The sequence below is a fragment of the Nansenia antarctica genome (assembly GCF_963989245.1).
Source record: "Nansenia antarctica genome assembly, chromosome: 2".
In the NCBI taxonomy this organism is placed as follows: Eukaryota; Metazoa; Chordata; class Actinopteri; order Argentiniformes; family Microstomatidae; genus Nansenia; species Nansenia antarctica.
Genome location: NC_137675.1, coordinates 81,933,438 through 81,951,568, shown reverse-complemented (window position 1 = coordinate 81,951,568; position 18,131 = coordinate 81,933,438). Strand labels below are relative to the sequence as shown.

Sequence of the window (18,131 nt, the reverse complement as noted above, 5' to 3'; positions counted from 1 at the left end):
AACTCTTTCGTAGAACCAAGTTGATTTAATTGATATGGTCTAAAGGTCATAAGGTCATTCCCAAAATCTCTTTTACAAAACTGAACATAAGCCATCGTGATGCTAATTGTTATTTTTGAAAAATGTGATAGACAGGTAATTGCTCTGGAATGGTATTAAGAAAGTGTAAGAGTGTGTGTGTGTGTGTGTGTGTGTGTGTGTGTGTGTGTGTGTGTGTTTGTGTGTGCGTTTGCTTGCTTGACTGTAAAATAAGCCGTGAGCGTCTCTGAGCGACAGTGCCGTTGTCTTCTGTGTCCCACATGTCCAACATGTCCAACATGTCCCCACGTGTCCCACAATGCATCAGGACCTGAAGACGTGCACAGCCCGCACCACGTACTGCCTGCAGATGGGACACTCAGACATGCGCTTGCCACACTTGCTGCATGTGACCATGTGACCGCACTCCAGCAGCACACAGTCGATGGGCGCGTCCATGCAGATACGACAGATGTTCTCCTCCTGAGTCTGAGGGGCCGCAGAGGCTGAGACAGGGAGGATAAATAACTCTATATGGGTCACCTTCATCATCATCATCATCACCATCATCATCACCATCACCATCATCATCATCATCATCATCATCATCATCACCATCATCATCATCACCATCATCATCATCATCATCATCACCATCATCATCATCATCATCATCATCATCATCATCCATTGTTTCAGATTTTCCCCTTAGCAGAGTAAACGTCCTGACTGAAGGGATGAAGGCTTGTATGAGGTATATATAGGTGTATATAGGTATATATAGGTATATAGGTATATATAGGTGTATATAGGTATGTATAGGTATATATAGGTGTATATAGGTATGTATAGGTATATATAGGTGTATATAGGTGTGTATGTATGTATAGGTGTGTATATAGGTATGTATAGGTATATATAGGTGTATATAGGTGTATATATAGGTATGTATAGGTGTATATAGGTGTATATAGGTATATATAGGTATATATAAGTGTATATAGGTGTATATAGGTGTATATAGGTGTATATAGGTATGTATAGGTGTATATAGGTATATATAGGTATGTATAGGTATATAGGTGTATATATAGGTATGAGGTACTAGTGGCAGAAGTTCTTGATTCAAGTTACGCCAGGAGCTCTTTAGTTAGGAGTCTCAAGTAGACCAGTACTTTAGGGTTAGGACCATGTACTTATGATGCTAGTTCCTGAGGCTAGTTCCTGAGGCTAGTTCCTGAGGCTAGTTCATGAGGCTAGTTCCTGAGGCTAGTTCATGAGGCTAGTTCATGAGGCTAGTTCCTGAGGCTAGTTCCTGAGGCTAGTTCCTGAGGCTAGTTCCTGAGGCTAGTTCATGAGACTAGTTCCTGAGGCTAGTTCCTGAGGCTAGTTCATGAGACTAGTTCCTGAAGCTAGTTCCTGAGGCTAGTTCACGAGGCTAGTTCACGAGGCTAGTTCACGAGGCTAGTTCACGAGGCTAGTTCACGAGGCTAGTTCACGAGGCTAGTTCCTGAGGCTAGTTCCTGAGGCTAGGGTTAGGGTTCCCTGACAGGATATGCTTAAAAAAGACACTTACCTTCTTTATTCCTGGTATTTGAAACTGTAGGAAAGAAACACCATTTAATGTAACACCTCAAAAACAGACTCAAATGTTATATCAACGTATATATATATATATATATGTTTTTGCTTTGTCATTCTGGGGTGTTGTGTGTGGATTTATGGCACATTCTTTTAATTATTATTTTTTAAGTCCAATTTTAATCCATTTGAGTCTATAACAACATGTGGAAAAAGGGGTCTGAGTCCAGATACAGTATGCTGCTTCCTTGGACACTGAGTGGCCATTCAGTCTGATAGTGTTTCTGACATATTTTCATGCAGAAATATTACTACTCAGTAATATTACAGTTATATTACTACTCAGTTATATTACTACTCAGTTATATTACTACTCAGTTATATTACTACTCAGTATCAAAGGAAGCAACAAAACTGTCTGGGCTGATCAACTACAACCAAGGTCAAGGTCAGGGTCAGGGTCAGGGTTAGGGTCAGGGTTAGGGTCAGGGTTAGGGTCAGAGTCAGGGTCAGAGTCAGGGTCAGGGTTAGGGTCAAGGTCAGGGTAAGGGTCAGGTTCAAGGTTAGGGTCAGGGCCAGGGTCAGGGTCAGGGTCAGAGTCAGGGTCAGGGTTAGAGTCAGGGTTAGGGTCAGGGTCAGGGTCAGGGTCAGGGTTAGGGTTAGGGTTAGGGTTAGGGTTAGGGTTAGGGTCAGGGTCAGGGTTAGGGTTAGGGTCAGGGTCAGAGTCAGAGTCAGAGTCAGGGTTAGGGTCAGGGTCAGGGTTAGGGTTAGGGTTAGGGTTAGGGTCAGAGTCAGAGTCAGGGTTAGGGTCAGGGTTAGGGTTAGGGTCAGGGTCAGAGTCAGAGTCAGAGTCAGGGTTAGGGTCAGGGTTACCGAGGTTCTGGAGGTCTTTCTGGTCGTTGTAGAGGCGGGTCACCCTCTCCATCAGCTCCCACTTCTCACAGCAGCCCTTGAAGTTGACGAAGTTGCGGGCGAGGATCTCCTTCAGCTGGCGAACGCTCAGCCCCTCGATGTCCTCCACCCGGGCCAGGTCTGACAGGCTCGCCCTGCGGCCCGGCATCAGGGTCTCCTCGCTGTCTGACGACTACAGGGTACAGAGGTACAGGGTTAGGGTACAGGGTTAGGGTACAGGGTTAGGGTACAGAGGTACAGGGTTAGGTACAGCATGTATAGGGCCTAGGGGCAGCATGTATAGAGCCTAGCAGAATGTATAGAGTCTAGCAGCATGTATAGAGCCTAGCAGCATGTATAGGGCCTAGGGGCAGCATGTATAGGGCCTAGCAGCATGTATAGGGCCTAGGGGCAGCATGTATAGAGCCTAGCAGCATGTATAGGGCCTAGCAGCATGTATAGAGTCTAGCAGCATGTATAGAGTCTAGCAGCATGTATAGAGTCTAGCAGCATGTATAGAGTCTAGCAGCATGTATAGAGTCTAGCAGCATGTATAGAGTCTAGCAGCATGTATAGAGCCTAGCAGCATGTATAGAGTCTAGCAGCATGTATAGGGCCTAGGGGCAGCATGTATAGAGCCTAGCAGCATGTATAGAGCCTAGCAGCATGTATAGAGTCTAGCAGCATGTATAGGGCCTAGCAGCATGTATAGAGTCTAGCAGCATGTATAGAGCCTAGGGGCAGCATGTATAGAGCCTAGCAGCATGTATAGGGCCTAGCAGCATGTATAGAGTCTAGCAGCATGTATAGAGTCTAGCAGCATGTATAGAGTCTAGCAGCATGTATAGAGTCTAGCAGCATGTATAGAGTCTAGCAGAATGTATAGAGCCTAGCAGCATGTATAGAGTCTAGCAGCATCTATAGGGCCTAGCAGCATCTATAGGGCCTAGCAGCATGTATAGAGTCTAGCAGCATGTATAGAGTCTAGCAGCATGTATAGAGTCTAGCAGCATGTATAGAGTCTATGTTGACATGAGTGTGCTCTCCAGTCATCCCTATCCCAGTGTGAGTGGGGCATAATTGGTTGATTGACACCAGCTGTGTGACATGAATGATTGAGCCAGCTGATCCTATATATGTGACCATTCCCACAATAAAAGTTACTTATTTGATAACATGAACCCTGTCTGACAGCGTATGATTCCTCCGTTCAGTGTGTAGTCCGATCGTTATGGTCTTAGCCAATACGCAATAACCAACGTTTAACAGGTTATGGGCCCAGAGTGCTACCATGGCGAGACAATCGGAAAGAAGTTCGCGTTGGTCTCGACTAGCGTTTGACGGAGATGAGGAAAGGTACGAACTGTGGGAAACAAAGTTCATGGGCCATCTCCGGCTACAGAAACTGAAAGACACTCTCAAAACAGACCTTCCCTTAACAGCTTCGGCTCAGGAGTTGAGAGAAGATGAGGAGAAAAATGCAGAGATTTACGCAGAGCTCATTCAGTTTCTAGATGACAAAAGTTTGTCGCTCATAATGCGAGACGCACCAGATGACGGACGAAAAGCCCTAGAGATATTGCGCAATTATTATGCGGGTTCAGGGAAGCCAAGGGTTATAAGTCTCTATACAGAGTTGACCACACTGCAAAAGTCTAACAGTGAAACAGTGACCGACTATATCATTCGTGCAGAAAGGGCAATAACTGCACTGAGGAATGCAGATGAGACTTTGAGTGATAGCCTACTTGTGGCTATGGTATTGAAAGGACTGCCCGAGTCATTTAAACCCTTTGCGATACATGTCACACAGAGTGACGAGACCATGCCTTTTTCTGTGTTTAAAACTAAGCTCAGGAGTTTTGAGGACACTGAGAAAATGCGCGTAACGGCGTCGGAGGACAATGTTATGCGAGCCCAAGCCCTGTCTGACCGGGGTGCCCAGAACGCCCAAAGCGCACGTAGCCAGAGCGCACAGCGAACAGACATTGTGTGCTACAAATGTGGCCAAAAGGGACATATCAAAAGGACCTGTCGACGCAAGGTGTGGTGTAACCACTGTAGGAGCTCCACACATCAAGGAGCCGCCTGCAGGAGGAGACCGGACCAGGACGACGCGCGAGGGGTGTCCGAGCAAGTGAGTGGTCATGACAACACTTACGCGTTTCTGGCTAAGGACAAGCCAGGACGCAGTGTTACGAGGGGCCTGATGGTGGACACCGGTGCGACTGCGCATATTATCACCGACCTGGCCAGGTTCAAGGTGTTCGATGACGGTTTCCAGGCCGAGACGCACTGCGTGGAGCTGGCGGACGGCACGAGGAGCAAAGGGGTCGCAGAGCGCAGAGGAGATGCGGAGGTGTGCTTGGTGGACAGCCGAGGAAGGCGACTGACTACAACGCTGCGAGGGGCGCTGTACATCCCCTCATTCCCCCAGGACATCTTCTCGGTGAGAGCAGCCACAGACACTGGGGCAACTGTGATCTTCAGAACAGGAGAAGACATTCTACAGCACAGAGACGGTACTGCATTTCACATCCATGAGCATAATAGACTATATTATTTGCCCACAGTGGATGACCAATGTGATCAAAGTAAGAGCTGTTTTGATCTAAAGACATGGCATGAAATTCTAGGACATTGTAATTTTGAGGATGTTCTGAAACTCCAGAATGTTGTTGATGGTATGTCAATTAAGGGAAAATTTGATAAGTCTAACCTGAACTGTGAAGTGTGCACTCGGGGAAAGTTTGTACAGAGCTTCAACAGGAAGCCTGATAGAAGGGCCAAAAATGCTCTAGAGTTGGTGCACACAGACCTAGCGAGTCCAATTGACCCAGTGTCCATAGATGGACATAGATTTGCACTTTCGTTCACAGATGACTATACTAGTACTGTGTTTTTCTACTTTCTTAAGCACAAGAGTGATACTGTACAGGCGACAGAGCAGTTCATAGCTGACAACGCCCCGTATGGTAGGATCAGACGTATCAGGTCAGATAATGGTACTGAATTTACAGGGAAAGAGTACCAAGGGCTACTGAGAAGAAATGGTATCAGACATGAGACATCATCTCCATATTCGCCACATCAGAATGGCACTGCAGAACGCCAGTTTAGGACTCTCTTTGACATGGCTCGATGCATGTTATTAGAGAGCAAGCTACCCAAGGTGTTATGGCCTTATGCAGTACAGACTGCATCTGTAGTGAGAAATAGGTGTTTTAACAATCGCACAAAACAGACACCTTACATGATGCTGACAGGGAGACGTCCCAATATGTCTAGGATGCAGAAGTTTGGAACAGTGTGTTATGCCTACAAACAGGATAAGAAAAAGCTAGACCCAAGGAGTGAGAAGGGCTTCTTTGTAGGGCATGACAAGAAAAGCCCAGCTTACCTGGTTTTCTATTCTGACAGTGGAAAGGTGAGGAAGCACAGACTGGTCAGATTTATGCCAAAGACGATGGGTGAGCAGCAGACACAGACTGAGATATCAATAGATGATGAGGACTGTGATGTGCCACAAAGGGCCAGCACGACTAAGCAAAGGGACGCGAGTCCAAAGACAGCTGAAGGTCTTAGCCAATACGCAATAACCAACGTTTAACAGTCTAGCAGCATGTATAGAGCCTAGCAGCATCTATAGGGCCTAGCAGCATGTATAGAGCCTAGCAGCATGTATAGGGCCTAGCAGCATGTATAGAGCCTAGCAGCATGTATAGGGCCTAGCAGCATGTATAGAGCCTAGCAGCATCTATAGGGCCTAGGGGCAGCATGTATAGAGCCTAGCAGCATGTATAGAGCCTAGCAGCAGCATGTAGAGGAGAAATAGAAGCCGGCCCAGTATCGACCCATGAGGAACCCCGCAGGTGAGAGGGGCCTTAGAGGAGAAACATTCTCCTAGCTGAACTGAGAAATGACGTCCGGTTAATAATCCAACAGCAACCAACCAATCAATGTCACAACTTTGTACACAACTTTTACCTCCTCCTCATCATCATCTTCTTCCTCTTCCTCCTCCTCATCATCGTCAGAGGTCTGCTCAGGCTCAGCTTCAGGCTCCAGTCCAGGTGTCTCTGGCTCCTCTGGTGGTGGCTGCTGGCTGGGGGGGCCGTGGTGAGGTGTAGGGAGGCTGGGAGGGCCGCGGTGAGGTGCGGGGGGGCCGTGGTGAGGTGTAGGGAGGCTGGGGGGGCCGTGGTGAGGTGTGGGGGGGCCATGGTGAGGCGCAAGGAAGCTGGGAGGGCCGTGGTGAGGTGTGGGGGGGCCGTGCTGAGGTGTGGTGTCCAGGGAAGCACCAGGGTGGGACACCGTCTCGCTGCTGCTGCTGCTGCTGGGCGTCTGCTGGCCCAGGACCGTCTGCTGGCCCAGGACCGTCTGCTGGCCCAGGACCAGCTCCACCAGCTCCTCCTTCTCCCGGCAGGTCTGCGTCTCCACCTCATGTAGGTGCAGGTAGTCACGCAGCTCCCGCACCTGGAGGGAGGGGGAGGGGGAGGGTACAGGGTTAGGGTGCACCTGGAGGGAGGGGGAGGGTACAGGGTTAGGGCACCTGGAGGGAGGGGGAGGGTTAGGGCACCTGGAGGGAGGGTACAGGGTTAGGGTGCACCTGGAGGGAGGGTACAGGGTTAGGGGGCACCTGGAGGGAGGGTACAGGGTTAGGGCACCTGGAGGGAGGGTACAGGGTTAGGGTGCACCTGGAGGGAGGGTACAGGGTTAGGGCACCTGGAGGGAGGGTACAGGGTTAGGGGGCACCTGGAGGGAGGGTTAGGGTTAGGGCACCTGGAGGGAGGGTACAGGGTTAGGGTGCAGGTAGTCACGCAGCTCCCGCACCTGGAGGGAGGTTAGGGTCGTCCTGAGCTCACCAATGTTTCAAACTGTTGCTACTGGAGGCCTGAGGGTTGATAATAATGACTCTTTAGTCCTCATGTTGACGGACAAGGACAGGAAGTACATATTGACAGCATGTTGACTCTATTATCTCTCTGAGCTCTCTTATGCCTAAACAAATGATGTGACAGAATACACTTGGCTTGTCCCATTACTTTTGGGAACCCTAAAATAGGAGGGCACGGTGGAACCAACATGTACACAAATACCCTCAGATAAAACCTGGTCATCTCTACGTTAACCTCAGTCATGGTTTGATTTAAAATCCAACATGTTAGGACTGTAGAGCCAGAGGAAGAAAGATGCTTCTCTGTCCCGTTACTGTGCTGCACATCCCAAAATAACCCTCATATAATATATATATATATATATATATATATATATAACCCTCATATAATATATATATACTATATCTCAAAAGTGAGTACACCCCTTAGATTTTTGCAAATATTCTGTCATATCCTTTCAGGGGATAACACTATCTTAATGAAACTTTGATATAACTTAAAGTAGTCAGTGTGCTGCTTGAATAACAGTATAGATTTATTGTCCATTGAACATTACTCAGTACACAGCTGTTAATGTCTAAACAGCTGGCAACAAAAGTGAGTACACCCCATAGTGAACATGTCTAAATTGTGCCCAAAGTGTCAATATTTTGTGTGACCACCATTGTTATCTAGCACTGCTTTAACCCTCCTGGGCATGGAATTCACCAGAGCTGCACAGGTTGCTTCTGGAATCTTCTTCCACTCCTCCATGACGACATCACGGAGCCCACGGATGTTGGACACCTTGCACTCCTCCACCTTCCTCTTGAGGATGCCCCACATGTGCTCAATTGGGTTTAGGTCTGGAGACATACTTGGCCAGTCCATCACCTTAACCTTCAGCTTCTTCAGCAAGGCCGTTGTCATCTTGGAGGTGTGTTTAGGATCATTATCATGTTGGAAAACTGCCCTACGGCCCAGTTTCCGAAGAGAGGGGATCATGCTCTGCTGCAGGATGTCACAGTATATATTGGAATTCATGTGTCCCTCAATGAAATGCAGCTCCCCAGTGCCGGCAGCACTCATGCAGCCCCAGACCATGATGCTGCCACCACCATGCTTGACTGTAGGCAAAACACATTTGTCTTGGTACTCCTCACCAGGGTGCCGCCACACACGCCGGACACCATCTGACCCAAACAGGTTTATTTTGGTCTCATCAGACCACAGGACATGGTTCCAGTAACTCATGCTCTTGGATTCATTGTCTTCAGCAAACTGTTTGCGGGCTTTCTTATGCATCGGTTTCAGAAGAGGCTTCTGTCTGGGGCGACGGCCATACAAACCGATTTGATGCAGTGTGCGGCGTATGGTCTGGGCACTGACAGGCTGACATCCCACTTCTGCAACCTCTGCAGCAATGCTGGAAGCACTCGCACGTCTATTTTTGGAAACCAACCTCTGGATATGACGCTGAGCACGTGGACTCAACTTCTTTGGTCGACCCTGGCGAGGCCTGTTCCGAGTGGAACCTGTCCTGGAAAACCGCTGTATGATCTTAGCCACTGTGCTGCAACTCATTTTCAGGGTGTTGGCAATCTTCCTATAGCCAAGGCCATCTTTGTGAAGCACAATAATCCTTTTTTTTTCAGCCGCTCAGAGAGTTCCTTGCCATGAGGTGCCATGTTGTCCAGCATTCAGAGAGAATTTTGCCCAAAACACCAAATTTAACAGCCCTGCTTATCATTTACACCTGAATCCTTGTAACACTAACGAGTCACATGACACCAGGGCAGGAAAACAACATCATTGGGCACAATTAGGACATGTTCACTATGGGGTGTACACACTTTTGTTGCCAGCTGTTTAGACATTAACAGCTGTGTACTGAGTAATTTTCAAAGGACAATAAATCTATACTGTTATTCAAGCAGCATACTGACTACTTTAAGTTATATCAAAGTTTCAGTAGGATAATGTTATCCCCAGAAAGGATATAACAGAATATTTGCAAAAATCTAAAGGGTGTACTCACTTTTGAGATATACTGTATATAACCCTCAACTACAGTCTAACATGGAGAACAAGGACAACAAGGACGATGTTTCAATCAGTTTAACCATCAACATCAACACAGCATGACAGGTCTGTTTGAAGCTGGGTTAGGGTTAGGTCAGAGGTCAGGTGGGTTAGGTCAGAGGTCAGGTAGCTGGGTTAGGTCAGAGGTCAGGTGGGTTAGGTCAGAGGTCAGGTAGCTGGGTTAGGTCAGAGGTCAGGTGGGTTAGGTCAGAGGTCAGGTAGCTGGGTTAGGTCAGGTCAGGTGGGTTAGGTCAGAGGTCAGGTGGGTTAGGTCAGAGGTCAGGTGGGTTAGGTCAGAGGTCAGGTGGGTTAGGTCAGAGGTCAGGTAGCTGGGTTAGGTCAGAGGTCAGGTGACAGACCTTGAGCCTCATCAGCTGGGCGCGGTCGAACAGGGTGCCGTGGAAACGCTGGCAGGTGTGGCAGAGGCGCGGCCGGGGGGGGTCCAGGGGGGGCCGGGGGGGGTCCAGCTGCACGGAGCAACGCCCGCAGAAACTCTTCTTACAGTCCACACACACATGCTGAGGAAGAGGAAGGACATGTTACACATGCTGAGGAAGAGGAGGAGGAGGAGGGGAGGAGGAGGAGGAGGAGGAGGAGGAGGGGGAGGAGGAGGAGGAGGAGGGACATGTTACACATGCTGAGGAAGAGGAGGAGGAGGAGGAGGAGGAGGAGGGGGAGGAGGAGGAGGAGGAGGAGGGACATGTTACACATGCTGAGGAGGAGGAGGAGGAGGAGGAGGAGAAGGAGGAGGAGGAGGGGGAGGAGGAGGAGGAGGAGGGGGAGGAGGAGGAGGAGGAGGAGGAGGAGGAGGGGGAGGAGGAGGAGGGGGAGGAGGAGGAGGAGGGGGAGGAGGAGGAGGAGGAGGAGGGGGAGGAGGAGGAGGAGGAGGGGGGGGGAGGAGGAGGAGGAGGAGGGGGAGGAGGAGGAGGGGGAGGAGGAGGAGGGGGAGGAGGAGGAGGGGGAGGAGGAGGAGGAGGAGGAGGAGGGACATGTTACACATGCTGAGGAAGAGGAGGAGGGACAGGACTGGTTTGTGGTCTCACCAGCGGGTGTCACTAGGCTACATTTATAAAAGGGTGCTATAATTGATTTGGATAAGAGAAGATAAATAGAATAAAAACCTGAAGGCACTAAAACTAGAAATCAGACAGTAACTTTTTTCCTACAATGCTGAATGCTGCTGTTTACATGTTTTAAACTTTAAACCAGGTGGTCACTGAGTACTGCAGAGTACTGGTTTTGTTGCTTGAATAAAGGCTGGCAGTCTTTAATAGCCAACTGTTGTTGTGGACTATATACTGGGGAAGTATTTGTTATTATTCAGGAGTAAAAAAAGAAATACAAATATGGGATTGATATCGGTATCGCAGGTACCTGAAGCCCAGGTATCTATTAGAGACAGGTATCTATTAGAGACAGGTATCTGAAGCCCAGGTACCAGTATCGGGACATCCCTATCCCCGGATGATAACTTGTTGCTTTGGACACTTTGTGCTTCCATTCGCTTCACACCCCCAGCGTCAGGCTCAGAGCCTCACTCTACAATATTTATCAGTGGCTCATTACCGTTGGCTGGGTTAGGGTTAGGGTTAGCCTTACCTTCCTAGCGATGGTGTCAAAGTGTCCTCCGCAGGCCTGGCAGAGGTGTCCGGGGGAGGTGGGGGACTGGCTGTAGCCTGAGTTGCTGTAGGCCTGGCGCCATGCGCTGCCGTTCTCATCCACGGTGGCGGTGGTTTCCAAACAGGACCAGCTACAACAGGATGTAAACATGCTCCTGCCTGTCCACACAAACAGGAAATGACATCACGTTCTTGTTACTCTGACGGAGACATTTGCATACAAAGTTTCATGGGAAGAGAAAGTGGAGCAGCAGGAATGTTCAGTGCTGGACAGTGTGTCATGTGACCTAAGCTAACACCAACCCTGAACATCACTTACAACAAACAAATGAGTTGACACACACAACATTGAAGGAGCGATATTTCAATAAACCATTTAAACCTGTTAGTCACGAATTTGCAGCATTAGCAGTTTAAAACGAGATCGACTTTAACTGTCTATGACTCCTGCAGGCTGCAGTGACGTGCAAAGGAATGATTGTATTTAAGTAGAACAACATTCCCAAGAAACCTTCAGCCACCATTTTAGATCTGAAAGTCAAGAAAATGCTGAGGTGATACATCCTGTGGATTCAATGTGTGACTTGAATGTTTTCCAAACCTCACAGTCTCAAACCTCACAGTCTAACCCTAACCCTCACAGTCTCAGCAGCACAACTCTGACTTTCAAAAATAATACCAGAGCCTTTCCACAGTGGGCTGTAATGTTCTCCTACGCCGCTGAAACATGAAAACAGGAAAAGAGGAACAAGTGTCTGATCAGATCTGCTGCCAACTGGGCTCAGGGACAATGAGAACTGTGTGTCATTGTTCTCAAGGCCCAGAATTATGCTGGAAACGCCAGACCCGCTCTAACCCTAACCCTCTGCCAGCCCCTCTCTAACCCTAACCCTCTGGAAACACCAGACCCTCTCTAACCCTAACCCTCTGCCAGAGCCTCTCTAACCCTAACCCTCTGGAAACACCAGACCCTCTCTAACCCTAACCCTCTGGAAACACCAGACCCTCTCTAACCCTAACCCTCTGGAGAGGCCAGACCCTCTCTAACCCTAACCCTCTGCCAGAGCCTCTCTAACCCTAACCCTCTGGAAACACCAGAGCCTCTCTAACCCTAACCCTCTGCCAGACCCTCTCTAACCCTAACCCTCTGGAGAGGCCAGACCCTCTCTAACCCTAACCCTCTGCCAGAGCCTCTCTAACCCTAACCCTCTGGAAACACCAGAGCCTCTCTAACCCTAACCCTCTGCCAGACCCTCTCTAACCCTAACCCTCTGGAGAGGCCAGACCCTCTCTAACCCTAACCCTCTGGAAACACCAGACCCTCTCTAACCCTAACCCTCTGGAGAGGCCAGACCCTCTCTAACCCTAACCCTCTGGATGTGCTGTGCAGAGAGAAGAGAGGCTGGGCTGGGCTGGGCTGGGGCAGCAGAAGAGGCTGGGCTGGGGCAGGAGGAGAGGCTGAAGGTATTCAGTGTCATGTGTGATGTCATGTGTGATGTCATCATCAAACAGACTTTGTTTAGGGTTAGACTTTTTCATTTTCTTTTTCAATTTCATCAAATGCTGTCAATTATTTTATCATTTCTTCATCACAATGAAACAGTTTGGAGTATTTCTGTATGTATTTCTTGCCCCTGCTACTTTTTACCTTTCCAGGATATGTCCCAACTTCTGGCACTGAACCAGCCGGTCGAAGTTCGGTTTCTGGTATCAAGTTGCTGCTACTTAACAACTGAACTGAACACTAACAATGTCTCTGAACACTAACAATGTCTCTGAACACTAACAATGTCTATGTCTGAACACTAACAATGTCTCTGTAACTATCAGAGTCTCTGTAACTATCAGAGTCTCTGGAGCTCCAGAACAAACCTCTCTTGCAGGTTGAAGGTAAAACTGACCTCCGCGTCCACAGGCGATCAGCAGACAAGATGACGTTTTGATTCACATTAAACAACAACAAAGTATTACTAGAGTCGAGTTAGGAGAGGCAACCAAACAACTTTTCGATCATAGCGAACTCCAGGAAGAAGGTGACACAACAAACCCTCCCTTCCTCCCTCCCTCTCCTCCTCCCTCCCTCTCCTCCTCCCCTCTCCGCCTATCAGCGCCCCCTGCCGGGCAGCAGCCTCCCCAGCAGTATCGAACAGGTTTTAGATAACTCCGCTCTCCACTGGCAAGACGGCTGTCTGTAGCTGCAAGCACATAATATGCATGTATGTCGTTAATTATCCAGGAAATACAATGAACCGCCTATACTCATAAAAACAGATTATTTTCTAAGTTGTTGGAATTAATTTCAGTTCCCCTGTACAGTGTTAAACTAAACACAAAATGCCATTCTGGTTAACCTGTTTGTGTTTCTAATTCGACCATAGCCTAGTCTTTCTTGACTCATTTGAATATATTAAAAACCTTACGAAAAACACGATTCTACGTCTGATATATAATATAGGATATGCAGGAGAGCCCATGGAGACATTTCAAAACCCAACATCATGAAACAAACACGACAATGTCAATTGACCATAATAAATATCTTCATTTACCTAAAGCATTAACCTGTCGTCGCCTGCGATTAAAAATATTGGTCCGGATGAGAAAAAAGGGATAGAAAACGGGTCTTCAGTAACTAAACAGTTGTTAATCAGTGTAGTTCAAGTTACATTTACCCGTTATAGTGCCTCCCACACAGGACATGCTCTCTAATACAATGCCAAATTAAACACAAATCACCATCTGGTTAACTTTTTTTGTCTTTCTAATTTGTCTTTCTTCGTAAGAAATTACTTGTTTAGCAATACAATAATACATTAGGAGACAAATAGCCTATTGTTTTAATGTTCCAAAACGATACAAGCTGGATATATAGCCAATTTACATTTTAAGACTCAATATCATGAAAAAACAAGCACAAATATCATCATTTAACTAAACTGCAAGTGGTATTACCTGTGGCCGCCTCTGATGAAAACGTTTGAATGAAAAAGGAATGGAGCGCAGATGGAAGACTTGGGCGTGTTACGCTTGTGCAGGTGGGTGTTTTTAATATCAACACTCGGGAGTGGTATTTTCCCAATCTTTTCAGGATGAATTAACAAATGTATCCAAAAGCATTAGATAAAGTAATGCTTTGCAAAATACAAATATGTGAACAATATATAAATATGTTTAAATTCCAAGTGTTTTTCCTCAACTACAGCGGCTACAATACAGTCACTGAATCAGTAGCTCAAGTCGACTTGAGCAGGGTAAACTGAAGGATAGTATGGGCAGAGATCTGTGCCACTAGACACTGAATTTGAATTACTGACGTTTGAACTTGAATGGCTCAATTTGAATACTTTAATTTTTTAAATGAATTTGAATCACATAATTTGAATCTCTATTCATGATTCAGTTTTTCAGATTTTCTGCGGCCAGTCTGATAGCAGGGGGGAGGCGGGGCGGGTTCGGGCAAAGTTCGGGAAATAACGCATCACGGTTGTCACGTATTTACACAGCATGGATGTTACGTGACTAATGCCTTTGATGCGCACACTTGCTACTTGCCGCTTTCATATTTTTTATTTAGCCTATATGCACAAGTCATGCATTGAATGTAACCTTAAGTGCTGAGCAGTATTAAGTAAACCACAATATATTTGCTAAAGCTTAGGGGCGACCGTGTCTTTTGCAGCCATAGACTGTCACTGCCTGGTAATAGGCCTAATAAGGTAAATGACAGTATCCCGTCTAAAGTTTTTCTCCGCTGGAAATAATTGGCGACTGCTCCATGAAATATTAGGTTTGAGCTTGATCTGTTTGAGCTTAAAATAATTGCTAGGCGGGAACAGATATAGCCTATAATAATTCATGGACCAGCCGCCAATAATTTCCAGCGGAGAAAAACTTTTCATACATTTATGAATTAATTATGATAATGAATTCCACTAATCAATGGGAACACATTTTATTTTGACTGTAAACACCGGGGATGCAGAGTTATTAAGCCTGAAAATGCGTCTCTCTCTCCCGTTGCGCGCATGACCTTGTCTTGGTGTATTAAATTCATTGCATGAAAACGTTGCTTCTCGGTCTGTCAATCTCGATAGGAGAACCGGATCAAGTTCATTCAAGGCTGGTTATCTCACCCATTTCCATACGGTCACTGAGTGTGTCTGTCTGTCGTATTTTTAAATCCGTTATCCGAAAAAACCGTTACGCACATAGACCTTGCTTACTGACCTATGTGTTTGACAGGAGTTTGACAGGAGTAGGGGAAACATGTGAAATAATATCCAGACCTTTGTTTAGGCTATGTTTATTTGTATGATGTGATATAATAGAGGTTTGTTTAACAAATGTTTATTTGTACGACCAAAAGTTAATTTTAAGAATTCTCACTAGTAGGCCTGCAGGTACATATTTTATTATTGATTTTTGTTTTGTTATTAGATCATTAGATGTTTATGTTTATTCCAACGAACCACATGACATCTTCTTTAGAAAAAGGGAAATGTACCGATTGTAGCCTGCAGGGAGCGGTGTTGGCTCACCATCCCATATTGGATGTGACGTGTAATAAAGTGTCCAGTTATTGAAATGGTGAACTTGAGTTTGCGTGCATATCAATACACACTCAAATGTGACATATGGTTCAGTTATGGCTCAAAAGTGGCCAAAGATTGCTTCTGTGTGTGTGTGTGTGTGTGTGTGTGTGTGTGTGTGTGTGTGTGTGTGTGTGTGTGTGTGTGTGTGTGTGTGTGTGTGTGTGTGTGTGTGTGTGTGTGTGTGTGTGTGGGTGGGTGTGTGTGTGTGTGTGTGTGTGTGTGTGTGTGTGTGTGTATGTATATATATATATATACATATACATTTATGCACATAGTTGCGGGAATGAGGGAATAAAAGAAAGAATAAATGTATAAATAGGCTACCGAAATCAATTACTTGGGAATGAATAGGGGAAGGAAATAAATATATACAGAAATGAATGCGTAAAAGAATAAATAAACATATACATGTATTTATAATTACATTAAGGGTTAGGGTTATGGTTAAAAATAATAATATATATATTTATTTATTTTTCCTTGTTACTGTTATTATTAATTTATATAGACTTGGTCCTCCAAATAATCATTACACTATGACCTTGTCATTGTTTTTCACTATTCTCACTCCCTTGTAGCTAACCGTCTGTGTGTGTTCTATGTTTACTTGCCTCACCCATCCCCTAGCACTGTGTCCATCTTATGTTATCTGCCCTACTCATAGACGGATTATGAACAAATGGGCCCCTGGGCCTGGACATGTAGAAAGGCCACCCCCTCCTCCCCAGCGCACACACACACAACATTTTACCGCGCACATAAACATAATGCAAACAGCTAGGGTTGACACCCGTCTCTTAAAATACGGAATCGACCCGTATCTGATAGTTAAAAGATGCGTCCCGTTTTGAACCAATACGGGACGCTGTTCCGTATTTTCGATCCACCCGCATTGCGTGATTCCTCCAATATATCATAAGGCTTTATTGAAACGATGTTTAACTTGAAAGGTGGCAACCCTACTGTTATGTTTGTAGTTTTATTGTATAACAAACCAGGCAAGGGTTTAAGTCTTCTTTTTAAATAACGATATCAACTTGCCGGTAGGCTCCAACAGTAAACCATATTCAACAGTAAACCATATTATCCAAACCAAGTAGCCTATATGCACGACTGCACATGCTTAACTCTGCTGGTGCATGCTGGGAACTGAAGTCTTAATGTTGTTAATACATAACACCACACTTACCAACAGCATATAGACAACATTCACCTGCATCTCAACAGGATTTACGCAGGAACACTCAAGGCCAACAGCACAATAACTAGAAATTGAAGCCAACAGGCTTCCGGTTAACCGGGATTCAAAATGACAATGTTGAGCCGCCAATTTCAAATAATCAAGCCCTATTATACTATTAGTAGTCGTTTGATAAATAGTGAATATGCAAACCGTATACCATTCATTAATAGGCTACACAGCTTAATGCGCATACACAGGTAGCCTATACCTGGCTTCTGTGATTGGCTTTGGCCTACTCAGACTTAGTTGAGCTGCTGGAACTGAAGAGTATCAATAGAGTGCAAAAAAACTGCATCTGCACACTCAAAACAGCAAAAAACGTTGTTTATTGCGCAAGCTTTCGGTCATGTGTTGTCTGCTTTATGCCTGAAGAAGGGCTATGATCCAAAGCTTGCGCAATAAACAACAATTGACTTCCATCTACAATCAGACTAACCATATACTACAATGATTAACACGTTTACAAGTTTCTGTTGGCCCTATAGTGCCATTTCCCGTCTGCCCTACCTTCCAAAGATTTTTCCAGCGCGGTTTTCTTTTTCCATTTGGTCAAACGCGGACTGCTTTAGACTACAGGTAAATGCACACTTTAAAAAATATTTATGATTGATAAGATCCAGTGGTGTAGTCTAGTTTTTTTCTAGTGGGTATACTGTGATTTTCCCTTGAAAACAATGAAGGAAGCTTGGAATGCAATAATAATGTTTTGCTTTAGCTCCCACTTAACACCAAAAGCTTTGTTTGCTATACAAAGGGCTTAGCCCTTAACCAATGCAAAATTAAAATAAATTAATTAATTAAATTAATTAAAAATACTCAAAAAACACAGCAGTCTGGTATTTGAATGTCAAATATGATATTTCGCAAAATTCTTTATTATAAAATATATGTCTTTGTATTTATTATTTAAATACATAACTAATGTATCATTATTTTATTCACAGTTGCTGAAAATCATCAGTTGCTGATGAAATCCAATCAGTGCCCGGCTACCCTTAAGTAAAAATATATTTACAAAATGCTTTTCGTCAACTACAGACTAAGCAGGGTTCTCATACTTCTACTTTGCACTACCACTATTATTGCGTTGTTTTTTCTGCAAGGTCAGACATCTTCCAAGGCATTTTTACATCTTCGTGCGCATCGCCTGCTGGACAAGACTGTCATACCAGGCTCCTCTAAAGTAATGACGTCCTCCCACTCCAATCGTCCTTGTAGCTGTCACAAATGT

At 45.7% G+C, this 18,131-nt stretch overlaps 1 protein-coding gene across 1 annotated transcript; it reads right to left on the bottom strand.

Moving 5' to 3' along the window:
* Nucleotides 1–304: 304 nt before the first annotated feature.
* Nucleotides 305–13,046, bottom strand: LOC308150737 (E3 ubiquitin-protein ligase rififylin-like). Its single transcript, XM_080523537.1, has 7 exons — nt 12,938–13,046; nt 11,046–11,224; nt 9,806–9,964; nt 6,478–6,963; nt 2,473–2,683; nt 1,595–1,618; nt 305–524 (listed from the first exon to the last, which is right to left on the bottom strand). Exons 2-7 carry the CDS (start codon nt 11,214–11,216, stop codon nt 343–345), a joined length of 1,233 nt encoding a protein of 410 aa, XP_080379663.1. The 5' UTR covers nt 11,217–11,224; nt 12,938–13,046; the 3' UTR covers nt 305–342.
* Between the last annotated feature and the right edge of the window lie 5,085 nt (nt 13,047–18,131).